General features: G+C 50.9%; 1 protein-coding gene across 2 annotated transcripts in view; it reads right to left on the minus strand.

The window, feature by feature from the left end:
• Positions 1 to 1,333: 1,333 nt before the first annotated feature.
• Positions 1,334 to 19,645, minus strand: part of KIF26B (kinesin family member 26B) — a 557,329-nt gene continuing 539,017 nt past the window's right edge. For both annotated transcript variants that reach the window (XM_032242194.1, XM_032242195.1), the window contains 3 exons: positions 12,178 to 12,380; positions 11,539 to 11,689; positions 1,334 to 8,331 (listed from right to left, as the gene is read on the minus strand). In XM_032242194.1, coding sequence (XP_032098085.1) covers positions 8,183 to 8,331; positions 11,539 to 11,689; positions 12,178 to 12,380 — 503 coding nt within the window. In that variant the 3' untranslated portion in view covers positions 1,334 to 8,182. The remainder of the gene's footprint in view (positions 8,332 to 11,538; positions 11,690 to 12,177; positions 12,381 to 19,645) is intronic.

The raw sequence follows: 19,645 nt of genomic DNA on the forward strand, positions 1-19,645 counted from the left end.
GGCCGCCCAGGGGACAGCCCACCCCTCTTCCACCCCCCTCAGCTGGCGGGATGTTCATGGTGCGCTCTTCCCAACCTCTTGGCAAATGCACTTGTTAAACAGCCAGCCGCAGGGAGGAAGCTGGAAGAGTCAGGGGTGCAGGGGAGTGAGGGGGACTGAATTTCCACCAGAGAAATAAGCACCCTGCAGTGACACTGCCGTCTCCTCCCTCCCTGCCTCGCTGCCCTCTCAACCTCCTGCTTAAGGAGACTCTTCTGGACGTGAGGCCCGGCCAAGGGCCCACGTTCTAGGAAGAGGGGCCCCCAGTGAGAGCTCACCCTGCCCGGTGGGGGAGCATGTTCTCGTGTCTGTAGCAGGGTTCCTGTGTGCCAGCCAGGCTTGCCAACTTCACTGAGTTCTGGGAGCAGAGAACTGAGAGTTTTGGACTGGGAGGAGTGAGGGTGTTGGAAACAATTCTGTAATAGATGCTGCCTCTCCGTTCTCTCTTCTTCTTCAAGAAAATGATCAGTTTGGCAGCACCCTCACTTGCTCTCCTAGTTGAAGACAGTATGTTTAGAAAACCCTTATGGCTTTTGCTCGGTTGACCCAAAGGAAGCCCAAGTAGGTCTTGTCCAGGATTTGGGGAGAAGAAAAGCAGGGAGCCTGGGAGGTGTGCCTGTCCAGGCAGGCATGGCAGAGCAGGAGACAGGGACGCAGAGGGGTCTTGCCACGAGTGAAGAGTGTTTGCTTTGCGTGGCCACCCTGCCCTGCGTCTCAGGGCTGTGGAGCACCCAGCTGATGGGACGGATGTGGCACCAGCCCCTAGGAAGGTCCCTCATTGCTGCCCAGGGGGAGGTGTCTGCAGTGGAAGGAGACTGTCCTCAAGGGAAAGGGCTTCCCTAGAAGATCTTTTCCTGGTTCTGTCTGTTTTTGCTTTCTTGTCTGAATGTGCCCAGTTACAACTGAGACAAACACTTCTGTGACGGGGGCCCGCATCCAGGCTCAGGCAGTCTGCAGTGGCTGCAAAGTCCCTCATTTTGTGTGAGCCCCAGAAACGCTGGACTGAGGGAGGGCAACAGTAGATAGGACATTATCAACACAGCTTCTCCACACTTTTCCCAGTGTCCGGCTCTCAGGGTGCAAGTCCAGGGACCTGGGGACTTAGCTGACACCCCACTCACTCCTGGCTGAGCTTCAGAACTTGTTGGGGGCCCAATGGGAGGTCCTGAGAGGCCTGGGGGGCTAGACTGGGCCAAGGTGTTGCTGTGGTGAGAAGCACCGGCCCCCAGGTCTTGAATCATTCTCCCCAGGTACAGAAGGAGAACCTGGATACAGAGGAATTCACGACTCTGGGTAGAATAAAAGTGAACATTTAATGCCACCATCGTTTGATTCTTTTAAACACCAGATTCTTTTCTGACAACATTTTACACCTCATATGCCACAAAAAGAGATCGTAGCCAGCAAACAATGTCTTTATACTGGAAATGCCACACAGCTTAATGGATTCATGTCACCAGTTTGTGAGAACCATAGCTCTTTTTTCTGGACTGTTCTCCAGGGAGCCTGCTCATACATTTATCATGATCAAGCCAACACCTAACTTTTATATATCTATGCAAAGGCCCATGTACAAAAGCAGCCTGCAAGGGGCTGCTGGGACCCGCCCAAGTACAGAAGAGTTGAATTTCTGACTTTAACAAATGAGTTTTATTGAAGAATTTGAACAGCAAACACTTGTGAACTAATAATTTTTAAAATGGCACCAATCACCTATCTGGTTAAACAGTGGATCTCAGACAATAACATTCAGCACTACCATTGAATCGTCGAACAAGATTCCATGAACTTATTTACGAATTTGCTGTTTCTGGCACAATAAATGCACTTGGGCAGGCCCTGTCTCCCATTTTCAAACGGGCCCATTTCTAAGATAAGCATATTTATATACACATACATACATGACCAATCATGGAATCGGAGACCTAGAGCTCCAAGGAAGCACAAAGATCATCTAGCACAGCGTCTTCATTTTACAGGTTAGAGAGCCTGTTCCAGAGAAGCCAGGTACCAGGTCCCGGCCAGGACCTGTGTCACAGCAGAGCCAGAACTCAGGTGTTCGTCCTGTGTCTTTCTCCGTGTCATGTGCCTCCTGTGCACACGCACCCATGTGTGTGCACACACGTTAGATGAATGACGTGTGTGTTCATGTCGGCGCAGACCTGGTGCAGCACAATCTAATGGGAAGAATCCAGGCAGCTGGACTCGGGTCCCAGTTTTGCTATAAAACTACTCTGAACTTGGGCCGTGACTACTGACTTCAGTTTCTTCATCTGTAAATGATTATCCCCAGCTCCGAGGCAGAGCTTTAATTTCTTCAAAGCACTTCCATCACTTACACCATTTTCTCTTTATGCTGCCCCAGAAGGGCAGCTGTTCCGACCCCCCGTCTTCCACTTGGGAACCTGAGGCCCAGCAAAGTGAAGAGACTCGCCCCAGGTGGCAGAGCTAGTGACAGAACCAGGCTTGGTGACCCAGTCTCCTTGTTCCTAGCTCAAGGCTTTTGCTCCTAAGTTCAGCCACCTCTCAAATAAGACTTCTGACCCTTGACACTCAGGAATCCAGGAGGGGACAGGATGCCTTAAGGTTGTAAGACTCACTACAGTGCTTTGGTTTTTCCAGAAAAAAAACAACACAGGTACTATATATATCCAAGCTAAGGAACTCTGGTTGCTTTCCCAAACCCCCTTCAGCAGCACCATGGGCGGGACGGGAGTCGTGGGTAAATGTAGGGAACTAATACTGTCAGCACTTTCCTCAGAAATTTAATGTTGAACCAGGAGGAAGAGGTTGGATCCTCTTCCACGCAAGCCTGTGGGAGTGGATTTCCAAGCCCATTCTCATCAAATTCAGAACGAAGGGATCTTTCCTATCCAGCTACTTACCACAGAAACAGCTTAGATTTTGAACTCAGCCCTGTACATTGAAGATTGGGCCCTAATCCCTAGTCTCTTGATGTATCTGTCCTTCCCTATCCCCCAGCCCATGTCTCCATGAACAGACTTTGCTAGAGTGAGAAAAATGTAGAACAAGATAGCCACAGACAGATCCAGCAAACCTCCACTTCAACGCATAGCACTTGGGTAGCATTTCCAACCTTGACGTATAAACAAAGAACACAAGCAATGCTGTAAGACAGCATCCTGTGTTTATACATAAATTATAATGTCTTCAGAAATGGACTATGACAATGTGGGCTGTTAGCAGCTTGGCGAAGCTTTGTCAGTGCTGAAGGTAATTGCTGTGTGTGCATGACATAGATGTGTGTGGCATTTCAGCACACGCCTCCACACGTGGACACTGGGAACCACTGTGTTTAGAGAACACGGATTGTATCAGTGAAGGCTCGATACTGCCCGTGCCCCACTATGTCCAATATTATGACATCACTGCAGGTTCTGGGTAGGGCCTCCAAAAGCAGAATGTGTTTGTTTAGGGAGGGATAAATTAGCTTCTAGGAATTTTTAGGAAAAAACATTTTTGATGCAGTCACTTCTCCTGGATTGGAATTATGCTAGCGTTATTATGGAAATCATGAACAGGCTGTAATTTTAAAATGTGTCCCTTTGTCAGGAAGACTGCTAAGTGATACACTTTATGAGTTGTTACCCACCAGTGTTGACAGATACTTTCTGGAGATGGAAAAAGGAGATATTAGAATCCAAAGAAACACTGCATTCCTACCACCTGTTCCCCTAGCCTCCCAAATTTGAGACCCATTTACATGCATCTGTCACACTGAACGCCCAGCTCTGTTTCATTTGGCGCAGAGAAAAGTGGGCTGCGCTGGCCTTTCCACCCCACCCAGAAGACTCTCATATGGTGGCATTGAAGAGTGTCCCTCAGTGAGGGGACAGCTGGGCCACACACCCTGGCAGCAGCCTGGAGGCCCAGGGACAGTGGCAGCAGACAGCTTAGCCTCAACTAATAGCAAACAGGACTTTCAACCTCTTTCTTACTGGCAAGGTCTCAGGGTTTAAGACATACTGTCATCAGAAGCGAGGAACTTTTTGTGTCTGAGCTCCAGTAATGCCTTATGAGTCCAGCAGGAAAGGACAGTGAGTAAAGGCGGGAATCCTTCTGTTTTTAGTTTGGAAATCAACTCATCTTTAGTCATTGGTTTTACAGTCTAAAATCCTTTGTGGAATAAGAAACCTAAAAACACCCACTATAATCAGCAGTGGCCACTGGTCTAGGTGGCTGAGTTTGCATTGAACAAATGTGCAGACCCGTCAGCCTTACTTTCTGTCCACAGAAGGTGGCTGCTGTACAGGGACATGAGACACACACCCAGGTGGGCACAACTGCATTTTTTGTCAACATAAACAGAACTCTGAGATGTTTTTAACAGAAATCTGAGCAGCAGGCACGAGCTTTGTAGGTGTGTGTAACATGTTCTGAACCTCCACCCTGGATGGTAGATGCGGCCGGACTGAAGTCACTCTGCCTTATAAGAATGTATTTGACTTCAAGTTTAAGGCTAATTTGCAACAAACCAGCTGAGTTCCTGCTTGCGGAATTCCCCATGCTGCCACGCATGGCTTTTTATCCCAGCTTCTCACACGAGGAGCCCTTCTCAGGCTCAGGGCTCCTGGTGTGATTCCCACCTTCGTCACGACAGGACACATCTCTGCATTTGCATCTTCACACTTCCCCCATGTTAAGGATGGCAGTTGGCAATTAAACGCCAGGTAGGGTGTTCTGATTTCAAATCCGGAAGAGATGGAAGTTAGAGACAGCTTCCTCATCATGTCAAGGGGAGTTCAAGGACAAGAAGATCAAAGTTTGCAGCCCTTAGCTGGGGCCTGTAAGCCCATGATAAAGGACACCACCGCTCCCTGGCAGCGGGCAGCCCCATCATGAAATGCAATGCGGACTTACTCCCAGGGAAACGATATCACCATTGCCCTCTGTGAGATCTTAGTTTTGCTCCGTGAGATCTTATAGTTTTGCTCTGTGAGATCTTAGTTTTGCGCCATGAGATCTTATAGTTTTGCTCCGTGAGATCTTAGTTTTCCTCCATGAGATCTTAGTTTTGCTCCGTGAGATCTTAGCTTTGTGCCGTGAGATCTTAGTTTTGCGCCGTGAGATCTTAGTTTTGCTCCGTGAGATCTTAGTTTTGCTCTGCTGCTAAGGCTACTGCCTCACACTCATGTATTAGGAGCAGGGGTAAGGAGGACAGGTTGTAGACAAGGAAATAAGACCTGTGCATCTAAATGTTAATTTCAAGTCAGCGTTTTTTTTCTAGTCCCTTCATTTGTGGGTAATTTTAGAAATGGGCTCTTTGACGTTCCCCTTGCCTTTGGGTTACCCATCACCAAAACCGAAAGGAGGCCTGGAGCTCTCTCACTTTGGTCACTGTCTAAGGCATCCTTCAGCTGTTGGGATGCTTCAGAATGGTTGGTCCAAACTCCTTGCTCCATCCTCACTGTAGTCAATGTATGGGCAGAGATAGGAACAAGCCCATCGTAAAGTAAAATGCATGATTTCTTCATGCGGTTTCTCAATATTGGTAAATTAAGATGTCTGCAGCTTATTTAGGTCAAAAAAAGGAGAAGGAGAGAGAGAGAACAGACATCAGTGTGGCGTGTTCTCTGTCACACGGCCTGGGGATCCTGCAAGGGGTTCTGTGACTTGCATCTTGGTAAGAGAACTCTTGGTTTCACCTTTTGTTATAGCATAGAGTTGCTACAAATGGATAAAAGCAGACGTAGGCAGGAGGCAAGCCGAACGCCACTCCCCCAGGAAGGACCCCTCTGGTTTCCGTCCAGGAAGGGCACCAGGCCCTGTCCTTGGCCCGCTAGAGTCAGGGCAGCATGGCAGCCTCAGGGGAAAATGTGGCAGGGTGAACGCCAAGCCTCCTGATGACTAATCAGATGAGTTTGTTTCCAACAAAAACAGAATATGCACCTTTGAAAAGCTCCAATTAAAGGCTTTTCATGAAGTACATGTTTGAAACCAGCAACCAGGAGATGCCCAATGGAAACAAAGGAGCAGCTTCCCTTCTGGCCCAGAAGCCCCAAGGGTACTTCTGTGAAGGAAGCCCCCTTACACAGTGCTGTGAGGCTGCAGGTGAGCCCAGAGCCCAGGACTGTCCTGCAGAACGGGGGGAGGGTAGGAGCTTAGGGAGGTCCTGCTTCCCAGGGCAATAAACTTGTCAGACTTGGGAGCTGCGCAGAGGGGAGAAGGAGCCATTCCAGGGCAGCCTCTCGCCGTCGTCCAGCCTGTTCCACTAGCACATTTGGGCCTGTCTCCTGTTCACATAGGAGCAGACGCTGACGGAAGTGCAAAGCCAGACTCATGACCCAGGGAGCTGGCTTCAAAGCACAGGAGCCAACAGGGCTACCTGAACCCTGCTCTGGTCACAAAGGATCAGGTCGTGTGAAGCTCACGGGGCTTCAGTCCCCATTTACCGAGCAGCTCAGACGTGCTGCTGTTTAGCCCGCTGTGTGGGCTGCAGTGTCCAGAGACACACTGACCAGGAAATGCAGTGGGTTCTTTTCCCTTTGGGGAGTGGCTAGGGCTGAGTTGTTGATTAGTGAAGACAGCCTAGCTTGCAAATAGGCTCATGAAGATATGCTGCATTTGAGGGCGAAAGGGGACCATACTCTGCAAACCCCTAAGCACCGTCCCACCTGTGAAGGCTGCAGGGACTCTTGGATTCTGGGCCACACTCCCAGCACCACAGCTTTCATCAGGCGAATCCCTCCACCACTCTGTACCCCAGGTGTCCATCACTACAATGGGTATAATAATTCCTAAGGGAATTGTTAGAGGGAGGAACATGTGAATTTGAGGTCCTGAGCTGTTGGGAGCCAAGCCCTGGACACCCACAGTCAGTCACTCAACTAGGTTCTGCCTTTCCAGGGCTGTGCGAGTTGGTTATGGAGGGGAAGCGCTCTCTCTGCCTTTGGGTAGAGGCAAAGGCGGAGAGGACAAGCCTGTCCCTTGGTATAGAGGCTTTGGGACACAAGAGAGCCGAAATCCGGGTACTCTGGACAACAGACAAGTCCTACAGTCTCAAGAATCCTTGTTCTAATTGAATACAGTTGGAGTCTCTGAGTATACGCACCTGACAAGGTCTCTCAGCTGGGAAAACCCACTTTAATAAATTCACAACACCAGAAAATAAGAAAGAAATATGGCTCTGTTGAATTGGTTCAAGCTTTCCTTCAAGTCTTTGGAATAAAAATGAGTATGAATTTTGAGGGCCATAGAAACTGTGGATCTGTGCAACCATGTGTGTGAGGACCAAAGGGGGGACCTCCAGGGACAGGGAGGCCCCAGGTGGCAAAGGACTCCTCTTCCACAGCGCTGCAGGTCCGTCTCCTCTCCTGTTTTCTACCACGCCTGCCCCGCATCAACCCTCTGGGTCTGCCCTGACCATGCTGCTTGTGGGATGTGACATCAAGGTCACCTGCTGCTGCGAACCTGCTTCGGAAGCGCACACACTGGCTCGTGCCAAGGAAGTCTCCATGTTGTGAGTGGCCTTACCAGAATAACCATAGAGGACAGTTAACATTTATTCATAAGCAATACTGATTGATTAGGAAATAGCTCTACAAACACAACTTACTTAGAAACAGCAAGTCAGAAATAGGATAAAACACCAAGAGAAAACGGGCTGTAAATATGTTTCAAAAATGTTTTGTTGTTTTCATCTTGACTAGCACCATCTGTACACAAGAAAGTATGAACATAAACGTTTGGATAATAAAGATTTGCAAGGCACTTCATCCGTCCCTCTGGGTCTTTGTTGTTTTGTGTTCACGTTCCCCAGCAATCCCACGTCCACCCCACTCCTTTCTCACGAACGCAAGAGAAGAGTGAGGTCTCTTTCGCTCGCAGTTCTTATGTACAAACAAGGTCTGTAAAGGTCCTCAAAGTGCTATTTCAGTCTCACAGGGCGTGGACATCCCTCGGGCTTCCCACTTTCTTCTCCTTCCATGGGGGTTTGGCATTTGCACCCTTCCTACAGAAAACAAAAGAAAACTCGCCTTCCGCTCAACTCTCACTCCAGACTTCCCACCAACCTTCATCCTCATTCATTGTCTCTGATGCTCCGGCACGGAGGGCCGAGGGGCGTGCGACATCTCTGAAGTCCCAGGGAGCAGGGGGGCCGCTAGGACAAGCGTCTGGCTCTCTACCGGCGCCTGGAGGTGACGTCAAAGCAGGTGACCATCATGAGGTGGGCCTTGCAGAAGTAGACGCGGCTCTCCAGGCGCTCTGTCACGCACTCCAGTGCCTCCAGGTACTCCAGGGAATCCAGCTCCCAAACCTGCTCCAGGTCAACTGCAGAAGAGAAAGGGCCTGATGGAGAGCAGAGCAGATGGGGCGAGAGGCACCTCCCGACGGCTCAGCCGCAGCTGCCACCCCCAGTCCACCCCTTGCGTCTGACGTGCCTGCCTCAGGCACCTGCAAGCGTTCCCTCCTGCCCGATGCTCAGCCTCTTTTGGATGGAATGGGACACTCTACCAGTGTTTAAATCCTCAATGTTTTTGAGATTATACTGAGCAATAAGGTGAATTTCTAGCTCCCCACCTCCGGCTGTCTCCATCCCAGGGTTTGAGAACTCTGCAGCACTATCAGCCATCAAGTAAATACTTCTTCAAGCTGAGGTGGCGAGAGTCCCTCCCTTGAGTGACATTTAGACCTCTGCCGCCTCCTATGAAAGGATGATTCTGGATTCTAACCCGATGTCTTTCCTGACGTTCAGACCTGCACAGAGTGAAAAGTCTGCCCTTCAAAGCCTGAAGAGCAAGTATCTGGGATCACCCCTTCTGGCCTCAAGTCCCCTACTTTGTCCAGAGGTGGCTGGGCAGAGGGCTGGGCTGCCTGGCGCAGGGTCCCAGTATGAGGAGGGAAGGCAAGGACAGCAGCCAAAGGTGATGGGATGGCCCTGGAACCCAATGCCAGGGGCTAGCTTTGGGGCCGGCACAGTGTCCTTCAGAGTGACTTGAGTGGTCGTTCCTACCTGCCTGCCTTGAGTTGCTGTGAAGAAGAAAATAAAAATGAGATAATGAGCATGAACTTGATTTGAAATCTGTGACGCGTTATGGAAGCCGTGGGATGAGAGTGGAAGCTGTCTTCTTTTTGCAGACGAGGTCCCTGAGCTCTGGACAGTGACGTGGCTCATGAGGTGACATGGTTAATCAACACTAGAGTGGGAAAGAGACTGAGGGCCCTGAATACCAGTTTAATACTTAAAAACCAAAACAAAAAAGCAAATGAGCCATCATTCTGTGGCCACATCAGGCTCCATTACTGGACAACCTTGAAACTGGCACCAGAACGAAAAGCTAAAACTAAAAATGACTCTTTCCAAGCCCGTCCCCTGCCTCTCGCCCACAGGGGACAGCCAGCATGCAGCCTCATTGATTCTTTTTTCATTAATGTTTTCAATCCATCTTAAAGAAACAACCTCTCTTTCCCCTTTCATGTCGCTTTCTGTTCATTTTCTTTCTCAGCATCAAAACTCTGATTTCTGACATGTACAAAGACTAGAAGGAAGCAACTGTTTCCTGGAAGCATCTAAACAAACACACACGTATTGATGTTTAAGCGTGCTCCCATCCTGGGAAAAAATATGACTTTGTAAGAGGAAGATAATTTTCAACTCTGCCTTGGGCATAAACAGTTCTTGAAAAATAAAGTGTTAATGAAAACAGCAAAAATGACGGAGAACTGACTGCAAGGAGGCCCGTAGGATCCTGAAGTGGCCAGGGATTCCTGAAACAAGGAATGGGGTGTCTGGAGCAGGGAGACGAACAAGCAGATGCCAAGGGCAGACACCCGCGTCCTCACCCATCTGCCCTCCCCATCAGTGCCTTGGAGGACCAGTTCATGTCTTCGTTCAAATTTCTAACAGAAGATCCAACTCAGTGCATCATGAAAGCAGGCACAAAGGAAATGCCTCCTTCTTTTTTAAGATGGGCTCACTCTGTCCCCCAGGCTGGAACACAGAGGCGCGATCTCGGCTCACTGCAACCTCCACCTCCCCAGTCCAAGCGATCCTCCTGCCTCAGCGTCCTGAGTAGCTGGGATTACAGGCACCCCCCACCATGCCTGGCTAATTTTTGTACTTTTGGTAGAGATGGGGTTTCGTCATGTTGGCCAGGATCATCTTGAACTCCTGGGCTCAAGTGATCCGCCCACCTTGGCCTCCCAAAGGGCTGGGATTACAGGTGAGAGCCGCCGCAGCCGGCCAGGAAGCGTCTCCTGTTGAGAATGTGGATGTTGTTGAACTTGGGGATGATGATGGTAATTACTGCCAGGTCCTGAACTCTAATCCTGGGCCAAGCAGCACAGTAAGGACCAACAGGAGCTGGCTTACACCTCACAACCACCCTGTGCTGTAGTCACCATCATTGTTCCCATTTCACAGCTAAGAAGATCAAGGCTCAGAGAGTTAAGTGTCCTACCCAAGGTCCCCAGCCAGTGTGTGAGAAAGCCAGCAGCCAAAGCACGTCTGTGTGGCTGTACTCACAGCTGCAAGTGTTGTAACTGAAGACTACAGGATACTCCATAGACTTCCCCAAGAATCCTGTGAGTACTGCGGGAAATGCTACCGCCTCCTTCCTGCAGAGAAGCAGCTGCTGGGAGGCTGAGGTTCATGTGGCCGGCACAGCCGGGAGGCCTACAGTTCCTGCCACTTTCTTCCACCCAGGACCATTTCACCCCAATATGCTTTCAACCAGCTGCTCTGGCTTCCAGCCTCCACCTGCAGACCCCCCGCACTGGCCAAGGAAGACTGGAAGAGGGAAGGGCATTACACAGGAGGCCCGCTGGGGCAGAGGGAACCTGAATGGCAGGACTGTATTTTACCCCCCAGACTGAGTCTTCCAGCACTGCCGCCTGTATCAGTGCAATAGCTGGGACCAGACTGAAGTTTTATTTTGTGCTAAATGGAATGGTCAGGGCCAAATAAATAAGAGACAATTGAATCCGTCTTTCAAAGATAGCAAAATTGTCCTGAATTGTTACAAGATGGTTACGGTCATCTTGGGCTTTCCATTCAATGGAAAGAGCACTGTGGCTGTGGTGGTGTTATGATGTTTTCACTCATAAACATGTTCCTTGCTTTCTGGGTTCTCCATGTGGCTTCTCTAGGATTGTACACACTATCCTCTGAAGGGCTCTATAAATTCTTGTCTATTTCAGGCTAGATGTGCAGGGTGATTTTGTGGCTGAGGAGCAGATGTGTCACACAGCCTTCATGTCTGGGTGATCTTCTGCCCCGTGCAGGGGGAGAAATCTCATTTTCAGGTGCCTTGGACTGAGACCCGTAAGAAATAATCTTGCAAGAGCGATATTCACCACCCCTCTGCTGCCCCAGCGCCTCCCGCCCACCCCCAGGGGAGCAGAGCTGATCAGCTCGCTCCTGCAGCTGTGACCAAGGATGTAGACGCAGCCTGTGTCGCTGTCACCCTGGGCTACGTGCCAGGCCTGCTGAGCAGGTGGGCCCTGAGTCACGACGATGGGACGGAACCCAGGCCTTACATTCACTGAGCCACTTGTTGGGATCCAGCATCAGATACTGCTTGGTTGTCTCCAGCTCCTTCATCAGCCACTCGTACTTGGCGCGGACCTCGGCGATCCTCTGCTGGCGGTGCTCCAGGATTTTCAGCTTTGCGTTGAAGCACAGGACCTCCTAGCACACAGACAGAGGAGGAGGTGGGGTGGACAGGAGCAAAGGCCCTTCTGCTCACACCCAGCCCATGCCACAAGGAGCACTTATGAGTGTCGTAGACGGAAACTGGCTAGAGACGTACGAGAGGCCTAGGTGATCCCAGCCAAATTTCTGCCTCGACAGACCAGTCAGTGCAGACAACTCACAAGGCAGGACTATTACAGACCATTCTTAAACCGGGAAAGCAGGTGGTCGGTGTTTCAAGATGGACAAAGGCTGGTTAAGATGGGAAACCTCAAAGATCTTTGAGCCTCCACTCCCTGGCTGTGGAGTTAAAACATTTCAGAAGGAGAAACACGGGGCTCTCTCCAAAGCCTCTGTCAAAGGCCCGTTGCTGGGACAGAAGCCCGCTGGGAAGGCTGGGTCTGAGCCATCTTCCCCAGGGCCCCACCTGGCACCTGCTCAGGCTTGCCACCACGTGGGGGTGGGGAGGGAGGAGGCTGCCTCACCTTGCTGGTGCCCCCTCGCCGCCGCTGCAGGCGCTCCACATCATCGATTTCATAGACTTTAATCTCAAAGGGCTCCCCAAGGCCCCTCTGGCTGCTGCGCAAGGGGCCGTCCACCCAGCGGATGCCCGTGCTGTTGGTGGGTTTTCTCACCGGGGAAGAGGTGTCCAGGGACAGTGCTGGGATGAGCCTCCGTCTCTGAGAACCTAAGGAGGAGATTAAACCCAAAGAGGAGTTAATCTTTCTGAATGTAAATCTTTTTTTTTTTTTTTTTTTTTTGAGACAGGGTCTTACTCTGTGGTCCAGGCCGGAGTGCAGTGGTATGAACACAGCTGACTGCAGCCTTGAATTTCTGGGCTTAAGCAATTCTCCTGTCTCACCCTCCTAAGTAGTTGTGACCACAGGTGCATACTGCCATACCCAGCTATTTAGAACATTTTTTTGTGTGTGGTAGAGACAAGGTCTCACTGTATTGCCCAGGCTGGTCTCAAACTCCTGGCTTCAAGTGATCCTCCCACCTTAATCCCCCAAAGTGCTGGGATTACAGGTGTGAGCCACTACACGTAGCCTGAATTTCAATTTTTTTTTTTTTTTTTTGAGACAGACTGCAATGGTGGCATCTTGGCTTACTGCAACCTCCGCCTTACGGGTTCAAGCGATTCTCCTGCCTCAGCCACCCAAGTGGCTGGGATTACACGTGCCCACCACCATACCCAGCTAATTTTTTGTGTTTTTCATAGAGACAGGGTTTCACCATGTTGGCCAGGATGCTCTTGAACTCTTGACCTCAAATGAACCACTTGTCTGAGCTTCTCAAAGTGCTGGGATTACAGGCGTGAGCCACCGTGCCCGGCCAAAATTTCACTTTTTAGAGCCCAGACCTTTATCTTGTATATACACATACACAGTTGCATTTAGCTCACAGCAAAGTGCAGGCCCCCAACTAACGAAACTAAGAAACTCCAACCCACTGGAAGAAAGCAAGTGTGTCTCCTTACTGTCTAAGACATTCACCATGGGAAACACCAGATCATAGTTCACAGTTTTGTTTTTCTCCTTTAAGTTGGTCTGATCGAGGTAGCTGACTGTGCCTCAACTCTAGCGTCTACCACGTGGCAGGGACCTGTGAAACAGCTGCGAAGCCACAGAAGGTGTTCAATTCTGACAGGGACGAGTGAGGCAGTGAGCGTCTGAGCGTCCCCAGGGTGAGTACTCAGGAGTCCAGGTGGCTCTCACTCCTCTAGGCTGCAAACACCCGGGAAGTGGCTGTTACACCCTTTTGTCTGGGTTTGATCAAAACGTACTCAGACCATAAGAGAGGGTAACTGGCCCTCCTCCTCACCTACTCTGGCCCCGAGGATAAGGTTGAGATATCCCCCCTCTAAAACTGAAGTCAGTATGTAATGAAGAGTCTCTCCTGCTTCAGCCCAAGCTGGGCTCCCTCAGACAGGCTCAGGCATCTCTGGGATGATTATTCTAAGGATCTGATTGAATGAGAAATAGGGGAGGAGCTGAGGAGAGCCATGGGAGGGGATAGTGTATTAGTTATCTACTGCTGTGTAACAAATGAACCCCAAACCCAGCAGCTAAAACAGCAAACATGTATTTCACATCGTCCTGTGGGTTGGGAATCTGGGAGCAATTTTTGCCCGGTGGTTGTGGCTCAGGGCCTCTCAGGAGTCACAGGGAGGCTGTCAGCTGTGGCTGCAGTTGACTGAGGCTGAAGCTTCTGTTTCTAAGCTCACTCATGCCATCATGGCAGGAGGCTTTAGTTCACTGCCATGCTGGCCTCTCCACAAGACTGTGTAGGACCTGGCAGCTGGCTTCTCCCAGAGGGAGTACCCAAGAAAGCGAGAGGGCCACCCAGCACAGAAGCTGCAGTGTCTGACTTCCTCTTGAAAGTGACATACCATCGCTCTGCCTTATCCCATTGGACACAGAGACCAACTCTGGTAAATACGGGAGGGGACTACGCAGGGTGGGAATACCAGGAGGCAGAGACCACAGGGGCCGTCATGGAGCCTGGCTGCCAGGGATGGGATGTGATCTGACGGGAAAATACCTCGGATGAGGGCCACCCTCAATCTCCTGCCAACACCCATGCCAGGGCACCCTGTGAGATGGGAGTAGAGAAAGTGAAAACACTGAGAGTGACACTTCGCTGGGCTACAGCAGCTTCGCAGAAATATCCTAATCCCTGTTGCCTTCTTTCCATGCCATCTAGCAACCTTGAACCTCGTCACCACATCCATTCCCTCTCGAGGCGGGAAGTGAGTGCCCAAGTTCGAGTTAGTTGTGGTTTTGGGGGGCTCGGAATACTTTTTTCCTGCACACGAATGAACAAGTGTCTTGGATTGCCATAAAATTCTGAATTTGGGTACCGGAGCCTCAATCCCGCGAAGGAAGCGATACTTGGTTCCTGCACCTCCAGCTGAGGCTCCCTCCAGAGGTACACGTGAGCCTCACTGAGGCGGTGATGAGGGAGGCCAAGTGCTAGGGCAGGGGCCATGTGGTCAGGCTGAGGAAATGGGTCGGGGTGGAGATGGTGCCCACACATTACTGCAAAGGGCACAGGAAGTGATGGTACCAAGACGCCATTGCTGGGCAAAGACTGGCCCGAGGGCCTTGGTCTGGGGCCCCGTATAAGGAAGGGTTCTCCTATTTTCTGCCTGCACCAGCATCTCCACCTCTCAAGCAGATGCCCAGCTTCCTGCCAAGCCTGGTCTCTGCCAAGGACCCCCTCCTTCCAGGCTGCAAGTGGGGTCAGGGCAGCATCAGCTCTAAGAAAGGCGGACGGGGAGCCCCACCCTGGTGAGAGTCACGCGGTGCCCCACTGGACGTGGATGCCACCTGTCTGACCGCGGAGCACACAGCCAGGGCCAGCCTCCTACGGGTGCTGCTGGGTCAGGCTCCCTTCGGCTCATCAGCCTGGCATTCAGTCCAGGCATGTACAAATGCAGCATGTTAAAAACACTTAGGCTGATAGCTGCCAACATCTTTTTGCTGCATGAAATGAACCAGATTTGACCTGAGAAAGTCAACACTGATATTTCAGTGAAGCTTCCAACCAGGACCTCACCCACTAACAGGCTGAGTCCACTCCATCGCCCCTCCCCTTCCAGGCGTGGCCGACCGCTGCGTACAGAAGAGGGGTCACTGACCCATCACAGTCCACCTCACTGTGCCATCTGCGGCGCTGACAGCCCACACGGGAAGTCTGACGTTGGGCCTTCTACTTTTCACGTCCCCCAGTCCAGACAGAAGTCCTCACCCGAGTCTGCAGATGCTGCTGCTTAGGGTGAGTGTCAGGAAACACGGGTATGCTGAGTGCTGAAGCCTCTCCACTGCCCCTGGCAAACATGCTCCCAGCCATTCCCAAACTCCTGCTGTAAGTCCCCTCTGCATAGCTGTCTCCCGTCACCCCTCACCTGCATTCTGACTCAGTGTGGGCACTAGGAAGACGGCGAGTCAGAAATGCCCGAAGCACTCATGTTGAAAGGAACTGGAGATTTCAGAGCAGAGAGAGAGAGAGAGAGAATGTGCGTCAATGCATGTGATTTTACTGACCGGCAAGGAGCCGGCTGCATGAGGAAGAGTGGCGCTGGCTGCATGGCCTGTTGTCACGTTTTGGCTGAAAAGGCAAACGCTCCCACGCTGCGGATGAGAAAGACGCGGCTCCCCAGGCCGCAAGCACAGATCCTAGGCTTCCTCCCAGGTGCTCTGAGATTCTCGACCCTGCACCTAGGACCACAGTGTCACCTCACAGCATCACCGTCACCTGCTGTCTTTGGAGTTCTGCTCTAAGGAGCTTCCTCGGTGTCTTAGAGGATCAATTGCTTTTCTCCTTTTTCCGCAGCTGTATATTCAAAAAGGCTCTCGTTCTGAACCTGTTCTCAGCTGTCTCCAGGTTGATGCTCAGAAACATTCTGTAAATCTGAACTCTGCCAGCAAGCAGCTTGCCTTCCTCTGGCTTTCACTAAGCCAGTGACCACTATGCTGCTTGAATTTATTCAGACAGAACCAGGATGTGCCTGAGAAGCCAATGAACAGGAGAGGGCTGGCAGAGCAAGCCACGGTGCCCTCAGGGCTTGGTGAGGGGCAGTTAGTCACAAAAGTTTTTGTGCAGCGCTGTGTGAACTGAACCTGGTATCCGGGGAGCCCAGTTCACTACAGGTGCAAATCACAACTCACAAGACAGGCCCGTCAGTCAGTAGTGCCAACTCAGCACCAAGACAAAGGAAGACACAGTGATGTTTAGAATCAGACACTGCTGATACAGTCTGCTACTCACGACATTTAAAGCGCTTCCCACCAGCAGGACAGGGCATGAGAAATACACAGGAAAGAAACATGAGCAAACTCTTAGGACTACGCTGCCAACCAAGCGACCAGCCCATCAGTGAATCAGCCACTAGCACTCACCAGCAACCTGCAGCAGCCCCGTGCTGGGCACCAAGCTGCTTGGGTGAAGTGCAGAACAGGCCTTGCTCATGTCCCGGCAGGGCAAGGGCTGGGTGATCCCAGAACCACGAGGCTTCCCAGAGGGGGCTTCTCCTCAGGCAGACGCTCCCTCCAGAACTTTTCTGCTGCTGAGCCTCCCTGTGGTGGGAATGCATTTAATTCAGAGCAAGGTGTTCACCTGACTGTCAGACTTCCCCATCCAGTCCAAGAAGAGAAAAGCAAGGGAAAAATCCAAGGAAGTAACACACCAGGATGAGGGTGAAATGCAAGGGACCAGAGGACGAAAATAGAATTTTCATCATGTATAATGGATGATGGGGAGGGCTGTGGGCGGATCAGGACTGGGGGCTCGGGGTGGGGGCTCAGCTGGTGCAATTACAGCATAAGCTCTATCACCGACGGACGTCCTTAGCAGCCTGCATGCATGCTGGCCAGGACAGACATTCACTCCCCACCTGGACTGGCTGCTCTCACTCTAATTCTGGGCTCTAGACTATTCACAGTTTCAGGTTGCTGACCATAGAGGGGCTGGCAAGGAACTGCAGAGGGAGCAATGGAAATCCATCAGTAAAAGCAACACGGGTTCTCTCCCCACATCACTTTGTTGGTCCAGAGCCTACAATGACGCCCCACTGCCAGCTACAATAGTATGGGGTGTATTCTACTCATCTTTTAGACATGGAGTCTTGCTCTGTCACCCAGGCTAGACTGAAGTGGCATAATCTCAGCACACTGCAACCTCCACCTTCCACGTTCTAGCAATTCTGCCTCAACCTCCCAAGTTGCTGGGACTACGGGCACATACCACCACACCTGGCCAATTGTTTGTATTTTAGTAGAGACGGGGTTTCACTGTGTTGTCCAGGCTGGCCTCGAACTCCAAGCTCAGGCAATCCACCCACCTCCTACAGTGTTAGAATTACATGCCTGGCTACGATAATATAGTATATATTCTTATCCTAGTTCCATGGAACTATGTGGAATATAGAATGATGTGCACTGTTCTTGCGGTTTGCAGATGTTCCAGGTGTAACTGCATCTGGGTTTACGTTTTCTCGCCTCTTGCTACACTTGGGAATATCCCCTCTGTGAGTTACTCACTGTGCTGCCCACAGGCCAGGCTCTTGCTGCCCGGAGGTGGTGCTCCCGTTCCTGCCTCAGCCTGCAAGGCCTGCACCCTCGCCGCCTGTCCCGACGCAAGCACCCTCCATGACCAAACTCAGCCCCGAGGTTCTCTGCAGCCCGTGACTTGCAGGATCCTGCTTTGTCTCAACGCCTTCTCCACCTGGGCCTTCACTACGCCACTCAGCACTGGGCAGTCACTCAGCTCACTGTCTATTCCACGCTTTTCATCCTTTCTCTCCAAGGAGATGACAAACTTCTTACAGCGGCCTTGTCTTCTATGGCGGCTGCCTCCACCTCCACCCACACACCTGAGCCTTCCAAATCGCCAAGCTCTAAGAGCACAGAAGATACCTGATCAGTGTTTAACAACTGAAAATAAATCCCACTGACTACAGATGGCTTTAAGGAAAAGATATCACATGACCATCAGTATTACTTGAATTATCTGCACAGCCTCACGTGATGTGGGCAGCAGAGACCATGGCTGTTACCTGCCAATCTTCTCCTTTCCTTGCACGAGAAAACTGAAGCTCAGAGAGGGTAGTCATCCCCAAAAGGTCACACAGCTCAAGCTTCCAAGTCTCCTGCTTTCTAACTTAATTCGCTGCTCCCTGCCATGGCCGATGGAAGAAGCCCAAGCCGGTGCGCTCCCCAACAGCATGGAGCTCCAGGAATAAAATAGCAAACCATCGCCATGCTTGTCGTTTCTGCTGTTGCATGGACTACAACGGAATCGGAGAGCTCAAGGTTATTTTCCCAGTAATTCTCATTCATTTTTACTACGGAAATAACAAAAACATTAAAATTTCCCAACTCAAAAGCCATCTCAGATAAAAGATGTCTCCTCTCCAGCTCCAAACATCTCTCGTCATTGTAAACTCTGGCCATCTAGTGAGGGATTTCCTTGGAGGAGCTTTATAGCATCTCTTAAAGACGCTGCTTTTGATTTATGCTCATCATGTCTGACAGCCACCATTTCTCTTAATAATAATCATAAATAAGCAAGACAAGGTCACCTGACCTGAACCAAGCGCATCTCCACTGCCACATCCATCACGGAGCGCTGGACCTACAGCAGTCGGTCACGAAGGCCTCCTGCTCTCCGTGCGCCACGTGAGGTCCCTACGCTGGCCTTTTCATTTGACACCTTACCCAACCAGAGACTCCTAGAGGACCACATGTATGAAAGCACTTCGCCCAGAGCAAGGACACGCGCAGAGCCTGCTGCCTGCCCACCGAGCAGTCACTTCACACGTTGGGTTTTTCACCATTTTTCTTCCCCTTTACTCCAGTGTAACCACCGAACCAAAAAATGAAAAGTCTTGGAAAAAAAAACCCACAACTCTGAAAGGCATCAAAATAATGAAATGGATTGGTAGACTAAGGCACTAAGTTGGAGTGCATGAAAGCACTCTGTGACACGGAGATACACGTGACCAGCAGCGAACGCCACACCGTCATCTGGACTCTGAGGACTGAGGCTGCATAGATGCTAAGAACAAGTGTTCTTTAACCAGGTACTGGGAAGCCCAGCAGATTTTTTCCTGCTTGTTATTTTTACTATTATCAATACATTTCAATGCCCTGGGCGCCGGCCATAAGACACAGCAGCTGCTATGTTACACGGAATGGCTTTTCGACTTGCCTTCAATGGCGTTCTGCGCTAAGGTCTGTTGCTGAGACTGAGGGGTGAAGTGAAACAGAGTCAAAGTCTATCAAAGACTGAAGCATACCGCACCTGGGAAATAAAGCCGTGAAGGTCCTGACAGCCACGATGATCCCTACCACGCTCAGAGCGTCACACCCCCAGAGCTAAGTTCTGCGGACGGGGCTGTCTATATCGCAAAACCACATCTGCTTAACTACACGATCCCTGGAGATGGGT

This window comes from Sapajus apella, unplaced genomic scaffold (assembly GCF_009761245.1).
Source record: "Sapajus apella isolate SASKATOON/1434 unplaced genomic scaffold, GSC_monkey_1.0 scaffold49, whole genome shotgun sequence".
Lineage (NCBI taxonomy): Eukaryota > Metazoa > Chordata > Mammalia > Primates > Cebidae > Sapajus > Sapajus apella.